This window comes from Pyxicephalus adspersus, chromosome Z (genome assembly GCF_032062135.1).
Source record: "Pyxicephalus adspersus chromosome Z, UCB_Pads_2.0, whole genome shotgun sequence".
Taxonomy (NCBI): domain Eukaryota; kingdom Metazoa; phylum Chordata; class Amphibia; order Anura; family Pyxicephalidae; genus Pyxicephalus; species Pyxicephalus adspersus.
The window spans coordinates 67,762,975-67,786,838 of record NC_092871.1 but is presented as its reverse complement, the minus strand read 5'-3'; the positions used below and the strand labels follow the sequence as shown (position 1 = coordinate 67,786,838).

At 42.1% G+C, this 23,864-nt stretch overlaps 1 protein-coding gene and 1 pseudogene across 5 annotated transcripts in view; one reads left to right on the top strand and one right to left on the bottom strand.

Moving 5' to 3' along the window:
- The window catches only part of ABCA2 (ATP binding cassette subfamily A member 2), a 175,438-nt gene that overhangs the window by 78,564 nt on the left and 73,010 nt on the right, over positions 1-23,864 (bottom strand). For all 5 annotated transcript variants that reach the window (XM_072431419.1, XM_072431420.1, XM_072431422.1 and 2 more), the window contains 10 exons: positions 23,455-23,659; positions 10,481-10,645; positions 9,463-9,643; positions 9,168-9,380; positions 8,418-8,614; positions 8,165-8,335; positions 7,213-7,385; positions 6,398-6,518; positions 6,035-6,316; positions 5,167-5,373 (listed from right to left, as the gene is read on the bottom strand). In XM_072431419.1, coding sequence (XP_072287520.1) covers positions 5,167-5,373; positions 6,035-6,316; positions 6,398-6,518; positions 7,213-7,385; positions 8,165-8,335; positions 8,418-8,614; positions 9,168-9,380; positions 9,463-9,643; positions 10,481-10,645; positions 23,455-23,659 — 1,915 coding nt within the window. The remainder of the gene's footprint in view (positions 1-5,166; positions 5,374-6,034; positions 6,317-6,397; positions 6,519-7,212; positions 7,386-8,164; positions 8,336-8,417; positions 8,615-9,167; positions 9,381-9,462; positions 9,644-10,480; positions 10,646-23,454; positions 23,660-23,864) is intronic.
- On the top strand, positions 13,321-13,409 carry LOC140344660 (U2 spliceosomal RNA; annotated as a pseudogene).

Sequence of the window (23,864 nt, the reverse complement as noted above, 5' to 3'; positions counted from 1 at the left end):
CGAATTTTCGAGAAATTCGCTCATCTCTAATAATAATGTTGTACAATTGTTTCAAATGTGGTGGGATGTTGGTAAAAAACTTTTCCAAACGGAAACAAAATGGATCATTAACTTACAAGCCACGCAAAAACCAGGTTTCAACAACTGTATAGGTTACAAATCATTTTTATAGAAAATTTGATCCGATAAAACTAATAGTTTATAGCCAACATCAGAAATAACCAGCAGCAAGTTATTTTGAAACAATTATAGCATCTCTCTCATACTATTTGATATAATGCGATTATAATTTACCATATACAAATGATACATTTGATCGTGATGTATTACAAATAATGATAACATTCAACCTCTTTTGATACTAGACTATATATCCTTTTGCAAAAAATTCTTATAATATATATGTGGGCATGTACGTATACAAAATATATACACTCATTTATATGCACATGCAATTAGCCATACATATAGACTGGTAGGTGTTTATAAGTATAGATATATATTTATATGAACACGATGCATCATGCACCTTACATATCATTACACTACTTGTGGGAAGTCTTAGTTTCTCCAAATAATATTTAAGAAGCACAACTGGTATATATTTCTAATTGGTAGTAACATATGTTCATTCATTCATATATTTATTATATTCATATACCACTTAAACCACCCAACATAATTTTGATGTTTTATTTATAAATAAACATTTATTTATAAATAATGTCACCGTTCTTTTGCACTTCGAAAGTTGCCTGGGGCAGCACAGGAACTTGCAGGGGACCCGGCGCCACAACCCAGTGGCTTACGTACAGGCAATTTTTCAAGGCCCTGTTCAGCCGTTCTACTGCTCCCCGTATGATCCGCCTACATTGAGCAGATCACCTTTCAGTCAGAGAGAGACGCTGATCTACATAGACCAGCTGTCTCCTCTCTGGCTGAAAAGGAGTCCCTGTGATGTCACATGGAACTCCTCGCTGCTGATTGGTGGGGTGTGGGGGCACCGCACGGCGGTCACGCTTACCCGAAAGCCATGCCTATATTAGGTGGGCTTCAAACATACACAGCCTCTCTGGCTGCACAGCTACCAACATTTGAAACAAGGATTTGCTATTTATTCTACAACCACGCCAGGTCCTAAATCTTTACATCTCCTTGGTAACATTTCCTAGATATATAAAACTATTGATTCATGATAAATTGACTGACTCCAAATATACCCACCTGACTTATACCTATTCTGACCTTAAGTCAATTAAATTTTCTTATCTAGGTGGGGAATACTGCTGTATTTCACAGTCCTACTCCTCTGATTTAAATTCAAAGTACCACCTCCTACTCTAACTGGAATATACTTTATCTAACACCTGTTACTGCTTAAGGATAAATATAGAAATACTTTCAGTAAGTACCATATAGAACCTGTTTAAGATCTATTACCTTAGTACTTATTGGTAATTTTCTACTTTATACAGTTTACCAATTTTTCCAATAGTTCAAAGTGCACCCTGAATTGCTTCACTTACCTTTTGCATTAGACTCACCTCCCGCCATCTTGAATGTAAGTAAAAACGATTGGTAATATGTGTATACCAATATTACAAAAATACCATTATGGCATCAGATATGAAATTATGAACCGATATTGCAGACCATACCAATAATTAGTTACTACTTACTCGATGTTATATATATGTTATTCTATTCTAATGATAATGTGTCTATAACAACATTTCAAGAAAATCTATATGGTATCAGATATATTAAACTTATGCTGTTCTATTTTGTTTAATTTATTTTTTCTCTAGAAATACATTGAATCGTATCTAAAATGTTAAATTCTTGACAATGTTTAAAATAAATTGTATGTGTTGTCCTACTCTCTTTGTACCACATGAAGACCATACAGCCTTTTTAACAACAAACCCCTGAAGAAGCCCCAATTCGGTGATTTACTGTATGGTGCTAGAACATTAATGTCTAGGATGAGTATCCCAACCTTGTGACTATTAACAAGAGTTGGAATACACTTAAAAAAAATTGTACTAAATATTATGTATAGATCAACAATGCACAAATACATAATTAATATTGTGCTGAGTCACTTAATGCTGAGTCTCAAACCTCTTTCTTTTTTCTTTTTATTCTCTAATATTTGGTTCACTAATAAAATACTGGAGGTGGCTCAATCCAATCCACTTTAAAACTTGTAAGATAGAATCAGCTGATGTATGTGTGTCATCTTCGGAAGATCAGATAGGGTCTCCAAAGCCATCAGAAAGAAGGTTGCAGATACCAATGAATCTGGCAATTGTAAAGATTAGCAAAGTATTTGACTAATTTTTTGTGTATCACAAATAAATGAAGGAACTTTTGACTTATGATTCCATCTAACTATGTGGGACCATATTACAATACATATTTTTACTTGTTTTTTCATGTATAAAAGTTATTTTTTGATTATCTTTTATATAACATGTGCCTAAAAAGTCCCTTCATTCAATTGTGATACACAAAAATTTTTATCATTCTGGGATGTGAATGAGATGTGAGTGGCACACATGTAAACATTTTTCTGACCACTTCATACCAAAGTAATTGACTAAATTCACCATGGTGAAATAATTGGTTTCAGTGACTGATAATTTGGCCAAGGCTGACCGGCCCAGTATATTCAGCACAGGAGCTGTCTGTTTGAGACTATAAAAAGTCTCAAAGAATGCAAAAATCCATTCAAAGGAATCCTAGGTAGGTATTGAAACAAAGTGAATGCATTTACATACAGAAAATGAATGCAATAAATTAAACTGCATAGGACGTGTGCCAAGAAAAGACAGGTGCAAACTGAGCATTCAAACAACACCTAATTCTAGAAGGCCTGAACTTTCCCAATGACAGGCAATGTGCTGTGGACTGAGGAATGAAAGAATTTGGCCACAGTAAAAGTAGATATGTTTGGCACAAACCAAAGGTAGCATTTCAGGAGTAAAACTCATTCTAACTGTGAAGAGTTGTAATGGAAAGGTTATGGTTTCAGGTTGCTTAGGATCTGAGCAATTTAGAACCATTTATTAGGATATGAAATCTGCATTAAACCAAATGGTCATCTGTCCTAAAGTTGAAATTGAACCAAAAATGGATCCTTCAACTTAAAAATGCACAGTAACAAACCTAGCAAGATATGACTCAAAAAGAAGGATGGCCTAGTCGAAGCATTATTATTAGTAGCAAACCTACTAGATTGTAAGCTCTTCGGGGCAGGGTCCTCTCCTCCTGTATCACTGTCTGTATTAGTCTGTCATTTGCAATCCCTATTTAATGTACAGCGCTGCGTAATATGTTGGCGCTATATAAATCCTGTTTATTAATAATAATAATAATAATAATAATAATAACAGTATTTATATAGCGCCAACATATTCCACAGCGCTGTACATTAAATAGGTGTTGCAAATGACAGACAGATATGGACAGAGACACAGGAGAAGGAGAGGACCCTGCCCCGAAGAGCTTACAATCTAGGAGGTGGGGAAGTATCACATAGGAGGGAAGATATGGAATGGTAGGAAGTATTGAAGGTTTTTCAAAGACAGAAGAAGATGGGTAGGCAAGTTTGAAAAGTTGGGTTTTGAGTGCTCTTTTAAATGAGCAGAAAGTAGGAGCAAGCCCAATAGGATGAGTAAGACTATTCCAGAGAGTCGGGGCAACTCTAGAAAAGTCTTAAAGCCATGCGTTTGTTGAAGGTTAAAGAGCAGAAGTCAAAGGTAGGTCATTGGAAAAGTGAAGAGAGCAGGGGAGTATTTTTCTATCAGGTTAAAAAGGTAAGTGGGACAAGAACTGTGAAGGGATTTGAAAGCAAAGCACAGGAACTTGATTTTGATTCGAAGGTGAAATGGAAGTCAATAAAGAGACATACTAAGAGATGCAGCAGAAGAAGAATGGTGGGAAGGATGGATGAGTCTGGCTGCAGCATTTATGATAGATTGTAGAGGAGAGAGTCGGGTTAGTGGAATACTAGAGAGGAGGATGTTACAGTGGTCCAGACGAGAGATAAGAGCATGTACAAGGAGTTTGGTGGTCTCTGGGGACAGGTGGGGCAAATTTTGGAGATGTAGCACAAATGAAAATCCTGGGACCTGGAAATAATCGAAGATGACGCCAACACAATGTGCCTGAAAGGAGGGACAAATACCAGCGTTGTTAACAGTTAGATATATATCAGGGAGAGATGATGAGTTCTGTTTTATTTAGGTTGAAACCTGTCAGTCATTCATGAAGAAATGGCTGACAGGCAGCACAAATATATTTTGTCCAGGACTTAAGGGAGACAAGTCAGAGGTGGACAGGTAGATTTGAGTGTCATCAGCATACAGATGGCACTGTAAACCAAAGAAGAATATGAGACTACTGATTGGGGAGGAGTAGAATTGGTCTTAGGACTGACACTAGGGGAACGCCAACACTGAGGAGAGTATTAGAGGGGGAATTACCATTGAAAGAAACTTGAAAGGAGCGATCAGACAGGTAGGAAGCAAACCAAGAGAGAGCAGTGTCACTGATACTAATAGAGTACATGATTTGGATTAGAAGGGGGGGATCAACAGTGTCAAAAGCAGAGGAAAGATCTAGGATGAGGAGAGAAATTATGCCTTGTGTCTTAGCTCTGATGAGGTCTTTGGCCACTTTAGTAAGGGCTAGAATGGGCAGCTTAAAATCCAGACCGAAGAGGGTCAAGGGAACAGTTGATGTTCAGTCAGTGAGTCTTTTATAGACAGGACACTCAAGAAGTTTTGAGGCATATAGGAGAAGGGAGACAGGATGGTAGGTAGAAAGCAGGGAAGGTCCAGTGAGGATTTCTTCAGGAAAGGGAGAATAATGGCTGTTTGAAAGTGGAGGGATACCTGTAGCATTCATTTGAATCTCATTACATTACCTTTTGTGGGGGAAGTTGAAATAGGCAGGGAGAGAATATCAGAGATTAGGGGACAGTTATATTAAATACCTACAAGAAGTCACTTTTCCAAAGTACTTCATTATTTAAAAGGAAAAGTTTCCTTGTGTTTTATTCATAATATCACCTTCATCCACTTGGACTGTTTGAATGAAGGTCTAATGTTTGCCTGCTAACCTATATTTTTACACTGGTTAACATCTGGGTCCACATACCAATCTCGGGAATTGATAGAGCTACGGTCATGGCAACACACACAAAAAATGCTGGAAGAAGGATTTGGGAAAATAGAGCTTTGGTGTTCCTCTTGGCACAGTGGAAACGTTTAACAATCAGCCCATGAAACTGGCGTAGTTTTAGCCAGGAGCCTTCAAGCTTGTAGCTTCCATGTCCGTCTGAAACTTGTTCCTCTTCCTCAGGATCTGAAAGTCAAGAAAGCAGATTTCAGAAAGCGCATAGTATTTAAACAGTAAGGGTGTTCTTGATTCTCCCAAGGCAAACTAGTAGACACCTGTAAAAGTTTGACCCCAAAATCAAAATTGAGCTGAATTTCCTAATCTCCACTGGAATGGTTTCCCCATATTTTCAATCTGCTAATATACTAATAGGTCAGTGACACTCTCATTGTCATTGACTGCATGGTACAGATGACTGGTGTTTGGAAATTAGGAAAATTTTGACTGGATGAGATTTCCTACTGATTTATTTTGTGTTCAGAGTACTTGTACGTTACTTTTTATTTTTTGTATGTGGTGAAGATTTTTTTTCTTTAAAATAAGAATATTTAAAAATATTAAGAAAACCAGTGAATACATGACAAATGTATGACAATACTGCAAACGATATTAACTGCAAATGGTGAACAAATAACAGGCTAATATAATGTGTATGGCCAGCAAAGCATACAGGCTGTCAAAATCAATGGGATTTCACACTCTAAAAAAGATAAGCATTTAAAGAGTATATTCTTGTTTGTGGCAGCAAAATAAGTATATTATCATAAAATCAAAAAACATACAGTATATAAACTGTATTGTCTGTGCCTAAAAAGAGGAATGAACTGAGATAGTTTTCGCCACATACCATGCAGACTCAGGCTTTCTGCATCCTGTGAGTTATCAAACAAAGGTGAGTAGTCACCATAAAACTCAGCATAAGCCCCATCTTCTTCACCCCGCACAGAACCAATGGAAGAAGAAGAGCCAGAGCGCAAGGAGCCAGGTGACTGGCTAGGAAAATTTCCAGCCACAAAGTTATTGAGTTCCACTTCTGGTTTCTTGGGAACATCATTCAGTGTTGAAGGTTCTGAGTTGTCATCTGGCTGAAGAACTGGTCTCAATGTGTCCTTCTTGGATTCTTTTATATCTTTAAGAAGAAATGCATCAGGAGATGAGAAGGACAATACAGCATGAACATAACATATTCTTGAAATATCTCAATTCTGACCTGCATCACTGTTTTCTAGAGATTGATCCTCTTCAGACACTTTGAGGAACACATCTTCTAAAGTTGTATCCATCAGCCCAAAACTGGTTAGGTCTAACTCATCAAGGCTTTGCTCCAGGTGCTACAAGATACAAAGAACTGCATTAGATCAACTGTAAACAAAAACTTCTACAAAATTTTCTTTGTTGGAGCTTATCCAGTCTCCTAAACTAACCAAAAGTTATTTTGGGAAAGACTGTGGGAGGAAGTGCAATGTGTTTTCTTCTATGCTGGTATTTCTGAGATACAATGCTGTGAAGATACCACTGTGAATGCTACGGTATCACTAGCTGAAAAACTCTGGTGCCAAAATAACATGTGAATTGAAGTAGTTGACACAACAGACCCCTATGAGGCCAGCTACTGCAATTCAATTGTAAGTACTGGGAGTAGATGTCTAGTGAAACATGGTGCTGACAACTGATTTTTTGAAGTGCTCTAAAAAAAAAAAAAGGATGGTATGTGTAGTTTGGAATAAGGGGGGTAGGGGCTTCAGGCATACTTTAATACTCTTCTCCAGTCTACTTAAGACCATTGCATTCAGCAATTAAATTATCTGCATGGGGTTTGTATGTTCTGCCCATTGTGTGTTTATTTTAACTGCTCTGGTTTACTTTTATGATTTGAATGCATGTTGGTAAAGGAACATCTGATCAATTTGCCCTAAGAGTTCCTTTCAAGAGCAGTAGTGACAGAAAATTAGAAGTTCCTTGGGGACAGGCACTCAAAGAAAGTTCTCTTAGAGTTGTCATCTTTGCATGCAAGAAAATATTTACCCGAAAGAGACGTTCAAAGCAGCCTTTTCTAACAGATTCACTGGGGAGGATGTAAGACAACTCTGTATTTGTATCAGATGCCAGCAAACAGGAGGCCACATACTTCTTAATGAACTGAGTCACTCTAGACTCTAAGCAAGGGCTAATACACGAAGAGGGTGCATGGCTAATACCTGCAAAATACAGAATCAGGGGTAGAACATTATAGACAGATAAATAGGCTTCCAGGCATCTCCTAAACTTCAGTTTAATTTTTAGTTTTGCATAGTTCTATGCAAAAGTTTCTATAGTAAAAGTTTCTCTGTTGAAACTGCATTCTCTGATATCAAAGCACTCTTTCAGCTTCTTAAAGTGCACATTAGAACCTGCAGCAGTCTGATCCTTTAATCCTGTCTAGAGGATGTTCCGCATCACCTAGGAGCTTTCTTTCACAGCTTTTCTGTACTTGGTTCACCAGTTTCATTTATTGGAATTGAGTTCTTTCAATCATGGAGGCTCAACAATACGATTTTACCTTGGTTGTTTTTCATGCAAACCCATTCTGCTTAGGAGGACCCATACCTCTAGGCTGGTACTCATTGATCAAATCATTGTAATATTGATATAACTTCTCCCAAGAGCTTGCACACTTTGCATTGAAGCCGAGAGCTCCTGAGAGATCTGATAATGCAGGTGCGGTGATGTTTTCAGGAAACTGTGTCAACCACCCTGCATACCCCTGTCACCAAATATGTCACCAAATTTAGAAAAACTCACCTCACTTACTTAGTCAGATGTTTCCACTTATTTGTTGGTGCAGTAACTGATGGCTGGGACAAAAAGTAAAAGGACATCTCTACATATTCAACTCAGGCAGAAAAAAATGCTTTGGCTGGATTGCACTATAAATATTATTCCTGCACAGTCCTTGGTGACAAATATACCCACATCCAATTTACAAGTTTTTACTGACCTGGGCTGCTCTGTCTCTTGACTACCGTCAATTTATAGCCATCACCGTATGTGCTTTTCAAAAACAGTGGCGAGCCACAGCATTTTAGCTTTCCATGGGAAATAATGGCAATGCGATCACCTAGCAAATCGGCCTCATCCATGTGATGGGTTGAAAGAAGAATTGTGCGTCCTGCAGAATTTCAGAATATCATGGTATATTTTTAAAAATAATAGTCCCAGACAAAATCTGAGACTAAATACTCAATAATTACCTTGTTTATATTTTAAAATAAGATCCCAGATAGCCCTTCTTGCATATGGATCCACACCAGCGGTTGGCTCATCCAAAATGACTGCTTTTGATCCTCCGACAAAAGCAATGGCAACAGACAGTTTTCTCTTCATTCCACCCGAAAGTGTCTGAACTAGGGAGTCCCGTTTGTTGGATAATTCCAAGTCCTCGATCATTCTAAAATAATATAAAAATGTATATCTGCTTAAAATTGATAAGGTTGAGCCATGAGAAGTCTGGTATTTAAATAATGATTTGTATTTACCAACAGTGAAAAGTTCACTGTCCATCTCAAAGCTAGAAATTTGTGTAAAATCTAAAATATTGAGTTCTAAAACATACCAGAAGGGCCAGATTTCTATCAATGGAGTGTATAGTAGCACATGAGGAGGGAGCAGAGACATGACTTCATCTGGTTGCTACTGCTCCTTTATTTTTCAGTCACAGATTAGAGAAAGGGAGGTGGCAAAGCTGTGTTGCTTAACTGATGCAATGAAAGTTCAAGTCGCCAGACCACCAGATTGGTGGTATTGTTTCACAGGACTAGGTATATTTTAGGATGGGGTAAGCAGAAAAAAATCTTAAATATGTATGTTTAGAATTTATCAGTTTATCTGGAGTTCAGCATTAAACACACATTCAGTATATTTATATTGATTAAAACTTTAAAAAAAGAGCAATAAAACATTAACAAATAATTAAAAAAATGTAAAGATCTGTCAATACATACTTGTCCATCTCCTTGCGTATTGCCTCCTCTGCCATCCCTTTTAGACGGGAATAGAACCATAGGTGTTCTTCAACTGTTAACTTATCAAACAGCACATTGTGCTGCGGACACATTCCTAAACTCTTCCTGATCTCATTCATCTCTGTGCGAATGTCATGTCCATAAATGGTGGCTGATCCAGAGGTTGGGGGAAAGAGGCCGGTTAAGATAGACCTATTAGAGAAACAGTGTTACAATTTGATTCATACTCTAACAGCTGTTTTTAAGCAATAAGGAGAACATATGGCTGACTTACATGGTGGTGGTTTTTCCTGCTCCATTATGGCCCAAGAAGGACACCACTTGATTTTCGTGCAGATTTAGACTTAGCTTGTTTAGTGCCAATTTCTTTCCAGTCTTGTATATTTTGGTCAGTTTGTCAATACACACAACCAGCGGCAAATGACTGGGTTCTTCCTCAATTCCCCGGGTCTCCTCTAAAGGCAAAACAAAGTGCAACATTAGTTCTCACCTGAAATACAAGGTTAGGAAAAACAGTAATGAGGGAAATACAGAGGCAGCTCCTCCTTATGAACTACATTAGAAAGCCACACACAATTCTCTGTTTGTGGAATACTGATCCAGTGACTTATCGATCTAAAAAGATTTTTTTTGCATTTGAAGAAAACTGGAGCAAGATACATAAGGTAATTTAAATAAACGTGAGTTTAATAAAAATAAATGTGAGTTTAAAAGGATTTTGGTTTAAGGGTGAATGTAAATATTTGGAGGTATTGTTCTATGTTTGTTATGAGACATGTCTTTTTAAATATGTATTGAATAAATATATTTTTATCTATATTGCTTTTTGTTTACACTGTCTTTAAAGTCTAAATATGTATTTGATTTTGCATAATGTAAAAGGAATTTGTCAGAACAGAAACATCTATGTAACCATCTAGTTAAAATAAAGTCATAAACCCAACTCAAGACATTGTACTCATATCAACCAATGCCTTTGTTTTCTTTAGGATAATGCATGTTTCTCTTATGTCCAGTATCACAAGGAAAGTGTATACTGAAGTGAGGCAACATGATATTCTAAAGACCTAAAAGCTGTCTTTAGAAAGTCATAGATAAAGAACCAGTCCCCCTCTAAGTCCCTAAAATGTTAAGCCAGTGTCTCCAAATATAAAACCCCGCCCCTGTATTACTGGTCATAGGGTGTTGGCTTCTGTGTGATTTCTGGAAGTTACAAGCTACTGCTGTTTGCCATGTCCCTAATTTTCGATCCAACAGGGATTTATAGTGTAGAAAATAACTGATTCACTTACCATGTCGACGACTTTCCATAGCACAGGCTTGGTCTTCTTCCATGATGCTAAGGCGGGTAGGCCGGGACCAAGGCCTAGACCATTCCCATGTTTCTATTCGCCCACTACCAAGCCAGTAAGACCTCTGGAAAGGGAAGTACCAGGGTCGAGGAAGCCCATACATCCCTAAAAAACAAAGAATTACTAAAGATTTGTTGATAATAAAACAAATAAATAAAATCTGATCCTAATGGTTTACTAAATACTAACAAGAAAGTACACATAGGAGGTTTGAGTTTATTTGGATTCCATCCTTGGCAGAATGTTAGGGAGTTTTGAATTGTACACTGGCTGTTGATTGTCCCCACCATGTGTACCTCTTTTGTAAGCCATAAACTGATTGAACAGTTTACCATTTTCCACTTGAACAGAGATAGAAGATCCAAAATTTGGGACTTTTTAAGCCTAAATGAATTTGCCTTGAGTATGAAATCAATAAAACTTTTTTTTTTAATACAGCATTACATAACAATAATAACAACACACCACACTAGTAAATATCACTTGTAGGGACACCAAAATTTGATGTCCCGACTGTTAACGCATTTCACGGAATCTGAATCTGCTCCCTCAGGACAAACAAAGAGATTTGTGGTTTTTGACAAATAATCATACAATAAATATTTCAATGTTTCAATGCAAAATGTGCAACTCACATGACTAAAGGATGCCCATGATTGCCCATACATCTCGTTCATATTTTTTTTTTCATAGAATCTCGCGTAACGTGATCCAACTAAACAAAAACCCTGTGCTCGATAAAAAAGTGTATGTGCAAAAACACCACACAAAAAACGTGCACTGGGGTACTATTGTGATCCCTCTTCAAAAGAGGAAGGGCCACCCAATTTCCCCAGACCCCCCGAAGCGAGGCTCCTGACGAGGGCTGGGTATTGAGTCCATCCAGCCGAAGCTGAGTAGGCAGTCCCAACAGATACTAGGCTGGGAGCTCTTCCGAAGAAACACTCCCAGTAAGGGAGAGTACCTGGCCGTCAAGCCGTAGTACCCTCCAAAGACTTCAGGGCTAGCCCATGAGGGAATAGCACGCTCCATCAAAAAGTGGCACACAAATACCACACCAGTGACAACAGAAAAATACATAAAAAAAAATGTGCTCAGTGCATAACACACCGGGCAAAAGGTATAAAAATTGCCCATCTTCACTAGCCGCAGCTAATGCAGACTAAAGGCGATGTGCTAAATCAGCATTGTGACGTGCCTGTGTACTTTGAATCAAAGTGGGTTCCAGGGCCCAAAGTGATTTTAAGGTACCCCTAGTTCGCCACTCCAGGCGGACGACACTAAGCGAGATTCCGCTAGCTCTCAAGACCTAATAGCCAGACCAAGTGTTGCACCTTATCAGGGCAGGCCCCATGCCTCTCTCTGGTGGACACTGGCCAGAGGAATTAGCATAGGGCGGCCCCTTACAGAGCTTCACCATCAAGCAGACTGTCCTTAACAGGGCACTGCATTCTTGCCAGGTATACAGCGCTGTTCCACCCTGAACACTGGAAGGATTAAGTATTACACTTGATCTTAGCCAAAAGGCTGAGAAGCGGGAACCCCTTAAAATTACTATATACCAAAGTTCATACATTAGTGTGGAGTCAGTGGGAAGAATGTCTCTTTCATTGCTGGCCAATGGGAAGAATGTCACCCTTACAGATAGCCAAAAAATCATAGGTGTCACTTAAACTGACCTGAGGGGCACAAATTGCCCACTGCTCAATGAACCTCTAGCAACCCCCTGGCTCTCCAAAGCTGCATTTTAAATGTATCATTTTGTATTCTTCTTATGACAGGTTTCCTGAAAAAGTATTTCTGTCTTCTAATGATTAAGCCTTACAGACAAAGGAGCTGCACTTCTCTTATAAGTACTATTCTCCTGGCTGTCATGCTTATCTTACGGCTTCAGTCATTTCTAAATCACTGATCTGGAACGAGAATGCAGATGTGGAGTTTTGACTTCAGTAGCTGCAGGTTGGTAAACACAGTTCTCCAAATTCCCAGCCTGGGCATGATCTCCAGTTGCCAACCATTACATATCACAGGGTATGTTGCCTTGAATCAATCCAGCCTTGTCTGTTCCCTAGATTTGTAGTGGTCAGTCTAGAAGCAGTGGATTATTCCCTGACTTTTTGGTTTTGCTAGAAAATCAAATCTAAATCTGAGACTGAAGGGTGAGATTGCTTCATGTGTAGCCAGCCTAAAAGTGTAAAAAAATGGCTTTAGATATACTTTAAAGAGAGATAAGGAATTTCAAAAGGAAGCACTTGTAATGAACATATATGAGCCATGCCATTCTATACTAGGATTAGAAGACAACAGACCGACACTGGTATTCTTATTTACATAAAGCTGATTATAAAACATTAAATGTTCATAGATCCCCTATAAAGAAAGGAGCTGCTCTCGCACTCTCAGCCGACATGAAGCCACTTCAGGATAATGAAGTGTGGAAATTTTGTGGCCACATCATGAATCACCCATGATTAAACAGGAGTGGCCCTGAAATTCGTTATAAATAGCCTTAACATATTACAACATTTAACAACAGTTTTCTATTTTTATGGTTGGAGACCGCACTACCTGCAATTGATTTCATTTGTCATCATGCCTGGAAATTGCCTTAATGATCCAGACAGTTTCTGTTACATGTGTGGTTCATTAATGACGAAAGCACAACGAGGTCAAATTACCACAGAACCTAAAAAGATATACAAATTATATTTCGGCTGTCCACTTGGTGACCAGGATAAATCTTGGGCTTTACATGTCATCTGTACCAGTTGTTCCAATGGACTGCTTCTCTGCCTTTTGGCTAAGATCAAGTGTAGTATCTGCCTTTGTCCTTCAGGCTGTCAAAGGCTTTTTAGGTGGAGAATCACCTGCATCTATCCAAGCAACTAGGTCCTGGTGAGGTAACCCCTGCTCAGCCTGGTAGGATCGTTGATTAAATTCGGCTTCACCTACTTGCTGCTATTGGGTTAAAGGCTTAGGCCTTGCCAGGAACGAAACTGTGATCACCCCTTTTCCCCACCCTGTGTCACTACCCCATTTACAAAGGCAAAAAAGCTGAAGAAGCGGATCATCGACCAGGAAGACACCGAGGAAGCCGAGCAGCAACCAAAGCTCGAGGTGCATGAGACAACGACCGCTAAGATGGTTCCGAAAAAGGTGACCGAGAAAAGAAACCACATCGCCCAGGCCCAAGCCAGCAATGTGAGGGACATCGAAAGACTGTCCACCTCCACCTCTGCCCCAGCAAGACCAGCCTCAGATACATCTGCAGGAGCAGAGGCCAGCAGAAGACCCCAGACAGCCGGATGGATGAAGCAGATGGTCGTCCTCAAGCTGAAGGAAGTGAATGGGAAAATACCAGAAATGACAACAGAAGTCTTAGAATGGAAGATGGTTCTGGATCAAGGATTCACAAAGGCAGAGACCCTCATCCAAGCCTTCATACAAGTTATATTTTATGTCACAATTGTCTTGTTACAGGTGTGCAGACGTTATTGGGGGAAGGTGAAGGCCACAGAACCCGGATCCCCTTTCGGCAACTTTGTTGCCAACTCTCCCATTCAAAAGGAAGAAAGGCGGATCACAGTAGCAATGCGCAGCCCTCATGTACCAGGACAGGACATCGCCACTTTCCTGAAAAGGTTCTGCACTGTGCTGAAGGAACCTGGATCCTGGACGCCAACGCTTTCTGGACCGGAAAATGGGTCCAGACATGCAAGCTGAGGAGAGACTCCACCACAGGGGACCTCCTGCACTTGCCACAGTGCATCAACCTCGGCCCATGCCCAGGGATCCTGCACTACGAGGACATGCCACGGACCTGCAGAAGGGGGCAGGTGAGGGGCAGCTGGCCACGTAGGTAAGATTTGTTCTGTTTCATTTTGCAGGCTCTGCCATGCCACAGGGCACGAGTCCAAGGACTGTCCGAGGACTAAGATCTGCAATCTCTGGTGAGAACAGGACCACCGGTACTGGGAGTGCCCCAAAATGACCAGATCCTATGCGGGAGTGCTCAGAGGCGAAGGAACAGCAGGCACCACCGGATGTGTCAATAGAGATGGACCCCCTGCCAGAAGTGAGCATGGACCCAAAAAAGCTCGAGGGCAACCCGCTCCCCCACTTTGAAGGAGATGTCCTCTGCCACTAAAACCTTTAGGAACCCGGGTTGCGATGGTCCCCCAGAGGAGCTCTATGTAGCGCTGTGGGACCTCGTAGGCCCGGACCTACTCGAGCTGTACGAGGAAATGGTGGTGGAGGGCAGAATGCCCCCATCGCTGAGGGAAGGCATGATCACGATCTTGTAGAAGCCGAAGGGTGAGAAATGCGACCTCAAGAACTGGCGTCCCATCTCCCTCCTCAAGGTGGACTACAAGATCCTTGCCAAGGTACTGGCCAACCTGCTAAAGGTTATCGGATGGATCATCCATCCAGACCAGACTTGCTGCATCCCAAGGTGCAGGATTGCGGACAGCCTCACGCTGGTCAGAGACACGGTTCACTACTTGGACTGCAACATCCACGCCATTCTGGTCAGCCTGGACCAGGAAGGCCTTCAAATGTGTCTCCCATGGTCTCATGCTTAGAGCCCTCCGTAAGTATGGTCTTGGTGAAATGTTTTGTTCATATGTTAACCTGATGTACCTTGACATCCACACTACAGTGCTGGTGAACGGCTGGAGGACTGACCCCTTCCTGGTCCTCTCCGGGGTCAGACAAGGCTGCCTTCTGTCATCTCTTCTTTTTGTTTGTTGTATAGAGCTCTTTGCCGAGTGCATCAGACGGAACCCAGCGATCAGAGGGATCAACGCACAAGGACCAGACAGAAAGGAAGCGAAGTGCCTGCTCTACATGAATTCGGCGGAGCTTTGGGGGCAAGAGTCAACTGCGAGTAGTCGGAAGCCATGCTCTTTGGGAATTGGTACCTGCCTTGCTCTGCCATCCTCCATCCAAGCCTCTCCATCAAAGCCTTCATGAAAGGTATTTTTTAAATCACTTTTGTATCTTTACAGGTGTGTAGAAGATACTGGGAGAGGGTGAAGGCGGCGGAACCCGGATAACCTTTCGGCAATTTAATTGCCAATTCGCCCATTCAAAGGGAAGAAAGGCAGAATAGGGTGTCAATACGCAGCCCTCAAATACCTGGACAAGACATCGCCACATACCATAAACAGTTCTGCACTTTACTGAGGGAACCAACCCGCATCCTGGACGCCAACGGCTTCTAGACCGAGAAATGGGGCCTGACCTGCATGCTGCAACGGGACTCCTCCACAAGAGAACTCCAGCACTTGCCATCAACATCGGACTGTCACCTGGAATCCTCCACTATGAGGACCTGCCCCGAACCTGTAGGAGATGAAGAAGGACCAGCCACGTAGGTAAGAACTGCTCTGCCGTCTCTTGCAGGCTTTGCCGTGTCATTGGACACGAGTCCAAGGACTGTCCGAGGACCAAGATCTGTGGCAGCAAGGATCACCTATACAGGGAGTGCCTCAAACAGACAAGGTCTTACGCTGGAGTACTCAAAGGTGCAGGAAATGTAGGCACAACTGGACGTGACCCCTCATCGAGAAATGGTCCCCTTACCAGAGGGGATAGAGGTGAGCATAGGCCCTCAAGCACTTAGGGGCTACCTGCTCCCTCCACTTCCTCTGCCCCCTCCACCTCCCAGTCCTCACTCCCTGCCTCCCAGCCTAAAGCCCCTCCCAGGTCCAATGGACCTGCCCCTGTGCCCAAATCCACTCCCAGGTCCTATCCCACACCTTCACAGCCCAAGCCCCCACCCTAACTCCAAGACACTACTCCACCGGCCCAGGCCACTGGCCCAGAGTCCCAACCCACACCCACCCTAGGTCAGTGTCAGTACTCAGCATCCCAGGACCAAACCCCAGGCCCCTCCAAAACCCCCAGGCTCAACCCCAACCCTTAGATATACAGCCCCCCACTGAGCCCGAAGCCCAAGCCCCGCTCCTACCTGCCCCACAACCCCCCACTCAATCCACAGCCCCCACTCCCACAGACCCAGCCCCTCAGCCCTCAGAGGAGGCCTCCCCTTCTGCCCACCCCATCGACAGTGGACACCACCAGGGAAAATGAAGCACCCCCAGAGCCCTGCTGTGGACATGGACTTGTCCAAAAAATGTCAGGCAAAGAAGGAGAAAGAGGAGGCCCCCTTCTCCTCCACCCCAGTGACAGACATGTCACTGAGGACATGTCGGATGTGGTGGAATACCTGGCCAACATGCCTCATGACCCCAGCCTGTTCCTTCCAAACAACCACAGACGAAGTGCAATTCTGGGAGCTGGACGGGAAAGTGGAGGGAACAGCCCCCCTCCTAGTGTGGGTTGTACAGCTCTGGCTGAATTTTCACTTTTTTCCAAAATATAATGGCTAAGATCTCAATCTTTTCCATCAATGTGAGGAGCATAACAGACGCATACAGAAGGCAGACAGTACTTAGCTTCGTGGACACCCAACCGGGTGACATTGTCATGTTGCAGGAATGTGCCCTGCCTCCCTCTAGGGCGTACAGTCATCAGTCCTCTCAGTGGACCCAGGGTCCCTCTTACTGGTCTGGAGGTGGAAATTGCAAGTCAGCAGGTGTAGCCATTCTGATCAGGGGTGGACGTTTCATGCTTGACGCTGTGCATGAGGTTGTATGTGGCCGACTACTGGTCATTGACAGAGGAGAACCCATTAGGCTCATCAACTCTGCTGGTCCTAGTTCTTTCTAACAATGCACAGCTTATAACCAATGTGCATATAAAAGAGAATCCGGGTACAGGGTTCTCCCCAGGCCCTTTCAGCTGGGAGCACCACCCGGCATTTTTCAGCACCCACCCGGCTGTTTTTGAGTGGTTACTAAAGAGTTTGGTCACAATACAGGGGCTGCCACCCACCTACAATTTCTTCCCACGCAGCTTAAAAAATGTTCTGGGTTGAGCACTGTGGGTAGCAGTTACAATAATATGATTTCATTTAATGTAAGCTGTAAACAGGAAGCAAAAACAGGAAAGATAAAAACGATTAATTTTAAGGGAGCAAATTTTCTATTATTAAGGGCGTCTCTCTGTGACTTGGACTGGGAGACAATATTGTCCTCAAAGAATACTTAACAGAAATGGGAATGTTTCAAGTCTGTTCTACAAAAGCACATTGAAAAATATATTCCAATGGGTAATAAATTTAAACGGCTAAAATCAAAACCAATGTGGCTCACAGCTGATGTTAAAAAAGCCATAAGGAACAAGAAAAGGGCATTCCAATAATATAAAATGAAAGATCACAAGGATGTGCAAAACTTCAAAATGAAAGACAGATTGCAGAGGAAAGCAAATCCAAAAAATGTTTTAAAATATATTATTAGCAAAAAGATCAGATCTGAGCATGTAGGCCCCTTGAAGGATGTCGCTGGGTTTGTAACTGGGAATAAAGAAAAGGAAAATCTACTAACCACTTTTTTTTAGCTTTGTATACACAAAGGAAAATGGCAGAGCTCAAGTCCAAATTTATAATAGCAAAATCACTACCTTAAATGAGTCACAATGGCTCAGAATTGATATGATTGAGAAACAGCTGGGAAAAATTAGGGTTGACAAAGCACCAGGACCCGATGGATTACATCCGCGTGTCCTCGAAGAGATGAGTTCAGTTATTTCAAAGCCATTATTTCTAATTTTTAGACTCTTCAGTCACTGGAGAGGTACCGATGGATTGGAGTAGGGCCAATGTGGATCCTATCTTTAAAAAGGGAGCTAGGTCATTACCAGGTAACTACAGACCCGTTAGTTTAACATCCATAGTTAGAAAGGTCCTAGAGAGTTTGATAAAGATCCACATAGGGAAGTTTCTGCTAGAAAATAATAATATAAGTGATAGTCAGCATGGCTTCAAGAAAGACCGAAGTTGTCAGACAAATTTACTCTCTTTTTATGAAGAAGTAAGTAAAAAGCTAGACAGTGGAGTTGCAGTTGATATAGTGTACTTGGACTTTGCTAAAGCATTTGACACTGTACCCCACAGACTGTTAGTATGTATGCAAGTTAGGGTCAATAGGTTTAGTATAGTCAATCTGTAAATAGATAGAGAACTGGCTTAAAGAACGCATCCATACCAGAGGGTTCAGTGTTGGGACCTTTACTGTTTAACATCTTTATAAATGTATATGATATAGAGTTTGGGATTAAAAGTACCATTTCTGTGTTTGCAGATGACACCAAACTATGTTATGGAATTAAGTCCATACAGGATAGATGTACTGTTTGATTGGGCAGGCAAGTGGCAAATGACATTTAAAATAGATAAATGTAAAGTTATGCACTTGGGAGCATGCGTCATACTGTCCAGGGGGAATATATTTGGGGGAGTCAACCTTTGCGTCTGGAGGAAAAGAAGCTTAAGCTCCGGAGAAGGAAGGGATTTTTCACTGTAAGGTCGGTGAAAATGTGGAATCAGCTCCCTTAGGAAGCAGTTTCGGCAAGTTCTATCGATTGCTAAAAAAAAAAATGGATGTTTTTCTAGAAGCAGAGAATATACCTGGATATTAAGGCTTCAAAGTAAAAATACCTGTGGCTGTTGATCCAGGGATTTTTTTCCCCTGTTGAAGCAAATTGTACCAGAGTTGTTTTTTGCCTTCCTCTGAACCAACTATGTCTTATGGGGTTTTATCTAAAATATCTCTATTTCCCTAGTGGTTGAACTTGATGGACTTATGTCTTTTTTCAACCTAACCTACTATTTAACTATTTAACATGTACGCCTCCCCTGGGAAGAATGAGCAACTGGAGCTTTTCTAGACCCTGAGGACTCAACTCGCGACTAACAGAGCAGTAATATTGGGCAGTGATTATAACTGCCCAATAGAGGAGGATGGGTGCAGCTCCGGCGTCATGGCAAAGTTGGACCTCCTGCCTTCTCAAAAAGATGGTGGCTGAAGCCTTCTTGAAGGACGTTGTGGCTCTATTGGGAACAGCTCAGTGAATTACTCCTGGTGCCGCCCCGATGGATCCATCCGTTCAAGGATCGACTTCATCTTCACATCGAGAGAGGTAAGGTGCAACAGCCACGCCATGGTCCCTGTTTCTTCTCAGACCACAGGGCTATTCTTTTTTTGTTTCGGCCCCGGTCCAGGCTCCTGGAAGTTGAATTGTGCCCTGTTGGAAAAAGAGGAACTGATAGAGGAACTAAGGGGTGAGTATGTCATCTGGAGGGAGGAAAAGAGGCTCTTTCCAAAGGTAAGTGAGTGGTGGGAGTTTGTGAAAGTTAAGCTTCTTTCAAGCAGGGGGGCACCAACAGGTGTGTGCTAGGATGAGAGAACTCAAGCGACTGCAACGTGACCTGCAGTCCTTGCAGGATCTCTACCACTGTGGCTGGGACATTAGTCAAGATCTGGAGTAGACCAAGAAGCGCTTGAAACAGCACATGGAGGAGGATTCCAGACACATCATCTTCCATTCCAGGGTGGAAAAAGGTGAGAAATGCAATTTTTTCTTTTTCAGGAAGCTCCACTACGGCCACACACCTCTTGCCGAGCTGCGGGACTAAGCTGGAATGCTCCGAAGAGGGAAGTCAGAGGCGATAGAAGTGATCAACGACTTCTACCGGACCCTCTAGTCTCCCAAAGAAACTAACAAAGACGCTGCAAACAGGTTCCTGTCAGGTATCACTAGCACCCTTGATCCTGCGGATGCAGCCTCCACTGATGCCCATCTCACCTTGGGGGAGCTGTTCTCTGCCGCTAAATCCTTTAGGCAAGGTAGGACCCCAGGTTGCTATGGTTCCCCAGCAGAGCTCTATGTAGCGCTGTGGGACCTCGTCGGCCCAGACCTGCTCGAGCTGTACGAGGAGATGGTGGTAGAGGCCAGAATGCCTCCATCGCTGATCTTGTAAAAGCGGAAAGATGACAAATGCGACCTCAAAAACTGGCGTCCCATCCCCCTCCTGAATGTGGACTATAAGATCCTTGCCAAGGTACTGGCCAACCAGCTAAAGAAGGTTATTGGTCAGATTATCCACCCAGACCAGACTTGGGGCATCCCAGGGCGCAGGATTGTGGACAGCTCCGCGCTTGTCAGAGACCCGTTTCACTACATCCTGAACCGCAACATCCACGCCGCTCTGGTCAGTCTTGACCAAGTGAAGGCTTTCGACCGTGTCTCCCATGGGCTCATACTTGGGGCACTCCGCAAATATGGACTTGGTGAAATGTTCTGTTCATATGTGAACCTGATATACCTTAAAATTCACAGTACAGTGCTGGTGAACAGCTAGAAGACTGACCCCTTCCCGGTCCTCTCTGGGGTTAGACAAGGCTGCCGTCTGTCACCTCTCCTTTTTTTCTGTTGTATAGAGCTTTTCGCTGAGTGCATCAGACGGAATGCAGAGATCAGAGGGATCACTGCACCAGGGCGAGACAGAAGGGAAGCAAAGTGCTCAATCTACATAGACGACATGACGGTGTTATGCACAGACACGCGTTCCATCAACGTGATTGTCCAGATCTGCGAAGACTTCGGCTGAGCTTCGGGGGCAAGAGTCAACTGTGTGAAGTCAGAAGCCATGCTCTTCGGGAATAGGTACCCACGACCAATTGGTACCTGCGACCATCCCCTTCATCATCAAGCTAGACCATCAAAATCCTAGGCGACTGGTTTGGAAAGAAGGGAGCAGCCCTGAAGTCTTGGGATGAGAGGCTGTCGAAAATGCGGCAGAGGATCAGCCTCTGGAGCCTCAGAGACCTCACCATCAATGGGAAAACACTGGTACTCTGCAGCGAGATTCTGTGTTGTAGTACCTCACCCAGGCCCTAGCCTCCCCACACCAACACCTGAAAGGTCATCACCAGGGCGGTGTTCCACTTCATCTGGGGCTCAAAGATGGACCGAGTCAAAAGAGCAGTGATGTTCAAAGAACATCAGAAGGTCGGCAAGGGAGTTCTGGACATTGCACGGCTCTGGCAGTGCCCCTACGCCCAAGCCGTGATGAAGACCTTGGAACAGGAACAGAGCCAATTCATCTCTGGGACATCCATCACATACATCTATCATGTTATATGGTCCGTTCCACAGCGAATACATGGAAGAGGAAGTCGAAGGAGCTTGGACGATCATGACCTGTGTTAAGGAGGCTATTTGGTGCACCAGGAAGCACATCGAGGACTGCCGCAGACTGGTCCTCAGTCTGTTCAGAGACTATCACCTCATGGATTTCCCGGAAGAGGACGTCTAAAAAGACCCCTCCCCCCTCCACAAGCACTCCTTGTAAAAGTTAAAAGAGCTCTAATAAAGCTTCGGGCCTGTGAGTTCTAGCCCCACCCCCTCCACCATTTTCACAGCCTGCCTTTATTAGATGCATGTTTATACTATGTTTTAGATATATGTTAGATCTCAAATAAAGCTTTGGGCCTGGGAGCTCTTTAGGATTGTACAAGGCATTGTGTATAAAAGTTTTGCTGGTGATCTATTGGGGTTTGGAGGGTCATGCAGGACGTGGAAGGCCTTTGACTCGCATTTCCCATCAGCCATCACACCGCAGTGTGGAGTATTTAATGTATTTATTTGCGAGTATGTTGGGGGGAATTGTAATATAGTGTTTTGTGCTTTGCATCACAATTTTATGTATGAATGAAGTTTACTTATTCAATCAAAAAAAAATGTGAAAGAGATGTATGGGCAATCATGAGCATCCTTTAGTCATGTGAGTTGCATTTCTTTTTATTTCAGTGAGAAAACTGATGTTTACATTGAAATATTTATTGTATGATTATTTGTTAAAAACACAGATCTCTTTGCTTGTCCTGAGGAAGCAGATTCAGATTCTGTGAAACGCGTCGACATTTGGAACATCAAATTTTCGTGTCCCTGCAAGAGATATTTACTGGTGTGGTGTGTTTTTATTATAGTTATGTAATGCTGTATTCAATAAAACGTTTTATTGATTTTATACTTGCCTATACTATGCCTAAATGAATTGGCCTTAAAAGTCCTACATTTTGTATCTTCTATCTCTGTTCTCATGTTAACTGGGGATGTGGCCTTAAGAGTATTCACCTAGAGGAATCTCAACACTTACCATTTTCAACTTGTCATATTTGCTATAGACCTATTAGAGGTATTAGGATACCCTGTGTGAGTCTGGCAGCGTCATGGGTCACTGCTCCTTTATAGCTGCCACACTCATTACATACTGTTTGTTTAGAATCTCTATACTTTCCTTTATATTTAATAAAAACTACGTTGGATGAAAGACAAAAAAATAGACATAACAGCCTGGCATATACAAGAAGAACACTAGGGAAAGATTGGGGCACCCATGATGGAGAAAAGACAAGTGAGTAACTAAAATTTGGAATCAGGCAGGTATTTTTTTTTATTGAAGAAGAATATTGCCTGTCCCTTCTGCAATAAATAACCTGCCTGCTCACAATTTTTGCTCATTTAGGTTTAGTACCACTTTAATACACAGCTGCTTCTTCAATGTCCAATTAGCAGCTCAGTGGAAAAGTAACACTGCTATATGCCTCTAAAAGATGAACTGGTGTTACCCTCCTAGTCAATGTAATTATCAAAGTAGCGTGATAAAATTACAAATCCTTTGGCAGAAAAAAGTTCACATACTTTGACTCTGTACACTTGTGACACGTGTGGCTGGTTAAAGGAGGCACAAGATACCTTCTAGGAATTCTTGCTATCAATTTATTCATTGTTACAATTCAATATATGTCCCAGTCACAGAGCGCCAATTGACTAGAATCTAAACATACTTTAAGGCTCCATGGCAAATCACTACTAAGCACATTTGCAAACAGTTTTAGAATTTTAACATATGAAAAATTGGTTAAAGTTAGATCCACTTTGCTGGCTAGTAAAATTACAAAAAAAACATGTCCACATAAGTCAACAACCCCAATGTTTACCTGGATGAACAGCTTCAATGTACCAGGTCAGAACACCATACACCATCGCGTCTATATTAAGCATCATAATAGACAACATAAGGTTGAAGTCATCTCCTTCCACTGGGGACTGGCTGAGGGTTTTCCACTGTATTCCAACTCCAGCCACCTCATAGAGCGCAAAGTATTTTGAGCCAAGGCCAAAGGCTGTTGTAGACATGAGAGACTGTGTAGAGAAAAATGAACACAAATACAGGATTTACCAGACTGAAGACATCACAGATAAATGTTTTTCTAATTTTACTCAATGTTGTAATATATTCACAGCTTTTTTCAAGTATCATTTGTAAGTTGGATGTTTTTTACTTTGGATTGGAGTATTTGCAGAATAACAGTACCATTGGTTTCACTGGTCAGCATCAGCAACATTT